General features: G+C 41.6%; 1 protein-coding gene across 1 annotated transcript in view; it reads right to left on the reverse strand.

Annotated features, from left to right (window-relative positions):
* jakmip3 (Janus kinase and microtubule interacting protein 3) overlaps positions 1–7916 on the reverse strand; it is a gene marked incomplete at both ends in the record, with an annotated part of 41518 nt that overhangs the window by 7654 nt on the left and 25948 nt on the right. Inside the window, 6 exons of the mRNA XM_084077629.1 lie at positions 254–331; positions 666–734; positions 907–972; positions 3014–3067; positions 3232–3330; positions 7466–7564. Coding sequence (XP_083933755.1) covers positions 254–331; positions 666–734; positions 907–972; positions 3014–3067; positions 3232–3330; positions 7466–7564 — 465 coding nt within the window. The remainder of the gene's footprint in view (positions 1–253; positions 332–665; positions 735–906; positions 973–3013; positions 3068–3231; positions 3331–7465; positions 7565–7916) is intronic.

Here is a 7916-nt window from a genome sequence, read left to right on the forward strand (position 1 = left end):
GTCTGGTCTATACACTGACCTTATGAGCCTGGTCCATAGACTGACCTTATGAGCCTGGTCTATACACTGACCTTATGAGTCTGGTCTATACACTGACCTTATGAGCCTGGTCCATAGACTGACCTTATGAGCCTGGTCTATATACTGACCTTATGAGCCTGGTCTATATACTGACCTTATGAGCCTGGTCTATATACTGACCTTATGAGCCTGGTCTATACACTGACCTTATGAGTATGGTCTATACACTGACCTTATGAGCCTGGTCCATAGACTGCTTCCTGTAGTCCAACTCTTCATCCAGATAACCTTTCTGTTTACTGAACAGGTCCTAATGCACACACACACACACACACACACACACACACACACACACACACACACACACACACACACACACACACACACACACACACACACACACACACACACACACACACACACACACACACACACACACACACACACGTTACAGTGCATTAGTACTAAACTAACATAAGCCATACTTATGCAGTGTTTTTTTTACTTTCTGTCAAACCAGAATACATTAACATTATAATGAATTATAATATAATTACATTAACATTATAATGAATTATAATATAATTACATTAACATTATAATTCACAACTTAATCATATTATGATTAAATAAACATTGTTTACCTTTTCACTCTCAATGTCCAACATCTTCTGTTGCAGAGCTGACTTTGTTACTTCAATGGACTCCAACCACTACAACCAGACATACACAACTAGTTAATATGGTTAACCTAGTTAAAAACACTAGACATACACATAGTAGTTAGGTTGATAGGTAAGTATTTAGTTATTAAGGTAGTAGTTAGGTTGATAGGTAAGTATTTAGTTATTAAGGTAGTAGTTAGGTTGATAGGTAGGTGTTTACCTTCTCCGCTAAGGTCAGTACTGTCCTGGCATGAATGATCACCACCTGCTCATCATTGGTCAGATTCTGTAGGAAATAAAAAATAAAAGAGTATAAAAAGGTTTATACCGAATCCTACACACGAAGTCACCTCCTACACATGAAGTCACCTCCTACACATGAAGTCACCTCCTACACATGAAGTCACCTCCTACACATGAAGTCACCTCCTACACATGAAGTCACCTCCTACACATGAAGTCACCTCCTACACATGAAGTCACCTCCTACACATGAAGTCACCTCCTACACCTCCTACACATGAAGTCACCTCCTACACATGAAGTCACCTCCTACACATGAAGTCACCTCCTACACATGAAGTCACCTCCTACACATGAAGTCACCTCCTACACATGAAGTCACCTCCTACACATGAAGTCACCTCCTACACATGAAGTCACCTCCTACACATGAAGTCACCTCCTACACCTCCAACACATGAAGTCACCTCCTACACATGAAGCCACCTCCTACACATGAAGTCACCTCCTACACATGAAGTCACCTCCTACACATGAAGTCACCTCCTACACATGAAGTCACCTCCTACACATGAAGCCACCTCCTACACATGAAGTCACCTCCTACACATGAAGTCACCTCCTACACAGACTAGTCACTTATCTGGATTACATCTAATATGAGTAGATTTCTCTGGATTACATCTAATGTGAGTAGATTTATCTGGATTACATCTAATATGAGTAGATTTATCTGGATTACATCTAATGTGAGTAGATTTATCTGGATTACATCTAATATGAGTCGATTTATCAACCCAATCAAAGTACGTATACAGGATATCAACCAGGTTAAAGTACATTTCATAGTACATGAAGACTAAATAGATCTACCAGACTATCCAGGCTAAATGTGTTAGTACAGCATCACAAACATTTGAACCACTTTATCCATGTATATGTGGTATAAGCCTAAGCCACCCCCTATTTATTTTTGTTTATTGAGCTATATTGTGTTGTTTATTTCATTGTAATTCATTGCTTTTCGAGTTCATAGTATATTTCATGGTGCAAGTTAAATAGTTAAAAAGAGAGAGTTCATGCTTAAGTGTATTTAATTTCTGTCATATTGTTATCTGTAATGTTAGTCTTCACTAAAATAGTCACTGTGTTCCAATCCTGCCAAAGATAACACATACAGAGCAATAGCTCCGCCGCGCCACAAGGGGGCATTACACTCCAGTGAGCGCTACAGGTTTCTGTCTGTCAAAGAGAAGGATCCAGTACATCCTGTCATAGTAATGACAGAAACGTGTCTAATTCATGTTTATGTGTTTTAAACTGTCTTGTTGCAGTAAAAAAGATCAAGAACTCAAATCACACTGATATGGACTCTGTGTAACATATACGTTGGCTAAGTATTCAAACATAGTAGATGGTAGGAGCTCATAGAGCTTGTACATCTGCTGTTAGATGAAGAGCTTGTACATCTGCTGTTAGATGAAGAGCTTGTACATCTGCTGTTTTAAAACATTTTTGAAAAATATCAAAAGCTTTTCAGATGGGGGTCCGGGGGTCCTTGACTTGAAAAACAACCACTGAGTTATATTATTAAAGTTATGATTTATAACCCACCCTGTGAGAACATGTACTACACATGTAATGTTCAATTTATAACCAACACTCCGATAACATTATTAACTCTCTCAGTGCCACACAACGAGATATCCCGATTTTTTTCTGAATGCCAGAATGTCTGAGTGCCAGAACGAAAAATCCAGAGTAAGAAAAATAATTTAAAAAATATATATTTTTGGAAAAAAATGTTCAGAACCCAAGATATCATTATCTGAAGATTTGCAGCTCCATCCACTCCTTGTTTAACTTATAACTGAAAAAGGCTGTATCTCGCTTCCTAAGCACTTTTTTTACTTTGAAAAAAAAAATTTGCTGGCACGGTATGAACATATTTTTATATATATATTTCATTGGCACTGAGAGAGTTAAAAAATACAATATTTACCAAAATATGTAAAAAATATAAATCAATGTACAACAAACCCTGTGAAAACATAGATTACAAAGAAAAAGCAACATACACTTACGGCGTTATCTCCCAGAATATCTAGCTTCTTCATCAACTCACAGATCACAATGTCCTGAAAAACACAAATAATAATAATAATAATAATAATAATAATAATAATAATAATAATCTGTTACTGAACAAACACTCTATAGTAATGATTACTATCACAATATAGATCTATTAACACTGTTAATAGCCTAATAGCCTAATAGCCTATAAAGACAGTTTTCTTACCGTCACTCCTTCAGCCTCACAGTACAGCTGCAGAGGACTGAGGCCTTCTGGGAAATGTAGTTGTTGGAAGTTGATGGCTGGAGACCTCCTCTCTCTCTCCTAAACAACACAATGTTTCCACAGAAACACATCAGATCATAAGAAACTAGAGAAAGCGCTCCTCGGAGCACAGGTCTCCGCCAGGTCAGGTACGATATTGTGGCCTCCTGGTGGCGCTATAATAGGCCAATGTGAATAAATGGCACACACACACACACAGACAGACAGACAGACAGACAGACAGACAGACAGACAGACAGACAGACAGACAGACAGACAGACAGACAGACAGACAGACAGACAGACAGACAGACAGACAGACAGACAGACAGACAGACAGACAGACAGACAGACAGACAGACAGACAGACAGACAGACAGACAGACAGACAGACAGACAGACAGACAGACAGACAGACAGACAGACAGACAGACAGACAGACAGACAGACAGACAGACAGACAGACAGACAGACAGACACACACACACACACACACACACACACACACACACACACACACACACACACACACACACACACACACACACACACATACACACACACAGAGAACGTGGGACACCAGGCCAGCTGGGGGCAGCTTCTTTGATCTAAGCGACCACGTGAGCAAACAACATGTTGGAGCCTCTGTAAACAAACGAACCCCGAAATCGGGCGATCACTGACTGATCATAACAACCTGTGTGAACCTCCTATCATCAGAGGACCACCACCCACCATGTGATCAAAACAGAAGTTGATAAAAGTTAATGGGACACGATGGCCATGTGGAGAAGCCGTCAGAGTGCTGGAGAGAGAGAGAGAGAGAGAGAGAGCGCAAGCAATCGATCGATCAATCAATCAAACAAAGAGAGAGAAAGAGAGAGAAAATGCCAGACCCTAAAAAGTCGGACAATGGGAAGCGCCCCGGCAAGCGCAAACGCGCTGTTGTGTCACGTCGACCCGTCGGTGAACAGGTCGCTGGGTCCAGCAGTGTGGATTCCGCCGGACAGCATCGCCAGCGACAGCAAACGCTGTATGAGACGCAGACGTTCCGTCGTGTCGAGGTGCCCGTGGCCGAGACAGACTCAGAGAGTGACCACTGCCCGCGTCTACGACGCAGTGGCAGGGCGAAGAGGCGTCGGGTTTTGGACACTGAATCCGAGCTCTCTGGTGCCGAGGAAGAGGAACAACACGCTGAACCGATCGATTTGGGGCCAGCTCCACGTCGCAGTGGCAGGAGGGTTACTACTCGTCGTGAGATCATAGAAAGTCCATTCAACTCCCAAACTGATCCGTCTGAGACGGATCAGGAGTCAGATGGAGAAGAATGGTCTCCCTTCTTGAGAGAGGACGACGCCGGGAAAAGACCACGTTCTTCAGATACCAGTTCTTCAGGTAAGAAGTACATTTTTATCGTGTTTGAGATGAAAGGAAATTAATGTTTTTAGTATACGGGGTCCATTTGGTTACATAAGACTTAGGCTACACTCAGAGTTGCACAATGCACATCTGCATGGGTCCATTTGGTTCCGTTAGTACACTCTCAGAGTTACAGACCTGTAAGGGTCCATTTGGTTCTATTGTATACACTTTACATACCTGTAAGGGTCCATTTGGTTCCATTAGTACACTCTCAGAGTTACAGACCTGTAAGGGACCACAGCGTGGCAAGGGGCGTCCACAACGTGTGCGTGGTGGCCAACCTGATCCTCTGAAGTGGTATGACCAGGGTCAGATGGAGTGGGAGCCAGAGGCATTTCCATTTACTGCAGAGCCCGGACCTCTCAACGGAGCTGCTCATCTAGATTCAGATCAACCAGCAGACTTTTTGGAGCTCTTTCTGACCGATGAGGTCCTCCAACTCATCGTTGATCAGACAAATGTCTATGCCACGCAGTCAATTGCGAGAGTCACAAACAAGCCACATTCCAGAGTCCATCAATGGAAACCACTCAAAGTTGAGGAACTGAAAACATTCTTAGGGCTCCTCTTCCTGACTGGTATAGTTTCAAAGACTGAACTGAACGAGTACTGGTCCACGGATGAGGTGTATGCGACCTACTATTTCGGCAAGGTCATGCCCCGTAATAGGTTTCAACTGATCCTGAGGTTTCTGCACTTTACTGACAACAGTGTAGCTGACGAGGAGAGAAGAGCAAAAGACAAAATGTACAAGGTACGTCCTGTTTGTGACTATCTAGTCAACAAATTCAGTGAGTTGTATCAACCAGATGCATCTATTTCAATAGATGAAGGCACACTGCTATGGCGCGGCCGTCTATCCTTCCGGGTTTATAACCCTCAAAAGCCTGTAAGGTATGGAATAAAATCCTACATTTTGTGTGACTCAGCTACAGGGTATTGTCATAATTTGAAACCATACTGTGGAAAACATGAAACCCAAGAGCAAACAGTAGTCTCTCTCATTGGTGAACTAAAAGGTCAAGGGTATAAATTGTTTATGGATAATTTCTATAACTCCGTCAAATTATGTCATAAACTCCTTGATATGAAGATGCATGTCTGTGGTACACTCAGAAAGAACAGGGGTGAACCAGAAGCCATTCACTCTGCCTCCACTTCCTCCCTCGGTGCTGGGAAGAGAATTGTTCTTCACAATTCAAGGGTGATGGTAACGGCATGGAGGGACACAAATGTAGTGAGGATGGTCACAACGTGCCATCAGGACAAAATGGCGACTGAAATGGTGTGGCGGAGACACCATATCCATCGCGTGCCAAAAGAAAGACCTGCCTGTGTGGTTGAGTACAACCACTCCATGAATGGAGTGGACAAACTCCATCAGAACATTTCTTATTATTCGTTTGCCAGAAAGACCATGAAGTGGACGAACAAATTTATCATATACATGCTTCAGATTTTGCCCCAATTCCTTCATATTGTACAAGGCCAAAAATCAGCAGGGCAGGTATAAAACCATGAAGAAATTCATGCACGGCGTCATCAAAACATGGACCAGCCCGAGACAGCCTAACCAGGATGCTAGGGCACCACGCATTGACCCCCAGAGCAGGCTGTCTGACATGGGCATGGCAGACCATTTCCTTGTTCGCCTTAGGCCCACCGCCAAAAAAGCGAACCCAGGTAGATGCAGGGTCTGTTATAGGAAAGGTCAGCGGTGTGAGACAAAGTTCCAGTGTGGTTCCTGTCATGTCCCTTTATGCACACCGGGGGAATGTTTCCTAGACTACCACACAGGTTTGAGCAATGTGAACTGTTTTTTCTTTTCTTTTTTTTGATCGCTTGGTCCATTTGTTACACTCTCAGAGTTACAGACCTGTAAGGGTCCATGTGGTTACACTCAGAGTTACAGACCTGTAAGGGTCCATGTGGTTACACTCAGAGTTACAGACCTGTAAGGGTCCATTTGGTTACACTCAGAGTTACAGACATGTAAGGGTTGTACGTTTTTTTTTAATGTTATTACTCATTTATCACTTACAATTGTACAATTACATTTGTTTTTTATTCAATCTTATTTTTTTTGTCATTTGTTTGTAAATGACTATGACTATTAGGGTTGTCCGATATTGGCTTTTTTACCGATAACCGATATACCGATATTGTCCAACTCTTAATTACCGATACCGATATCAACCGATACCGATATATGCGGGGATTATTGTGATTAGGGTAAGCTCAAATTTCATATCACACACACCATATACAGTAAGAACTCCTGTAACTTATTTATAAAGCAAAAAAAAATAAAAAATAAAAATCTTTTTTTCAAAAACCGATACCGATATTTTCCCGATATCAATTTATATGCTAATATCGGCCGATAATATCGGGAGGCCGATAATATCGGACATCCCTAATGACTATGCAATGTCTGATGCATCACAGGAGCCAAAATAAAATGCTCAAGATTGATTTCTGCCTGAGAGTTGTCACTTTTACTCGTTTTTTACTGTTTCTATTCTCAGAGGGTTGTTTTTGAAGAAAAATAGTTTTATTCAACTGCCTATAAATAAAGAGCGGAACATGCTAGCAACTCTATTTTTTTTCCTGGGCAAAGAAGAGAGTCTCATCTTTCTTTTGAGATATGGTACATCATTTTAGTCATAGCACAAAAAAATAGTTAGTAGTATTTCTAAACACTGACCTCCAGACTTGTAGTTAGTTAGTCAGTACTAGTTAGTACTAGTTAGTAGTATTTCTAAACACTGACCTCCAGCTCCAGGATTCTAAACTCCAGCAGCTCGTTCAGATCTTTGACGTCTTGAATGTCGTCTTGTAGTCTGAGGTCATCGGAGGTCATCTGCTTTACCTAGGAGAAGAAACATCTGTTAAAACATCTGTTTTAGTCTGAGGTCATCTGAGGTAATCTGTGTCCATCTTTTTCACATAGGAGCAGATAAACATCTGTTAAAACATCTGTTTTAGTCATCTTCGTGATTAGCAACCATCAGATGAAGCACAGTGAAACCCTCAGTGATTAACAACCATCAGATGAAGCACAGTGAAACCCTCAGTGATTAACAACCATCAGATGAAGCACAGTGAAACCCTCAGTGATTAGCAACCATCAGATGAAGCACAGTGAAACCCTCAGTGATTAACAACCATCAGAAGAAACACAGTGAAACCCTCTGTGATTAATAACCATCAGAAGAAGCACA

Source organism: Gymnoscopelus microlampas, assembly GCF_963454915.1.
Source record: "Gymnoscopelus microlampas genome assembly, chromosome: 14".
Lineage (NCBI taxonomy): Eukaryota > Metazoa > Chordata > Actinopteri > Myctophiformes > Myctophidae > Gymnoscopelus > Gymnoscopelus microlampas.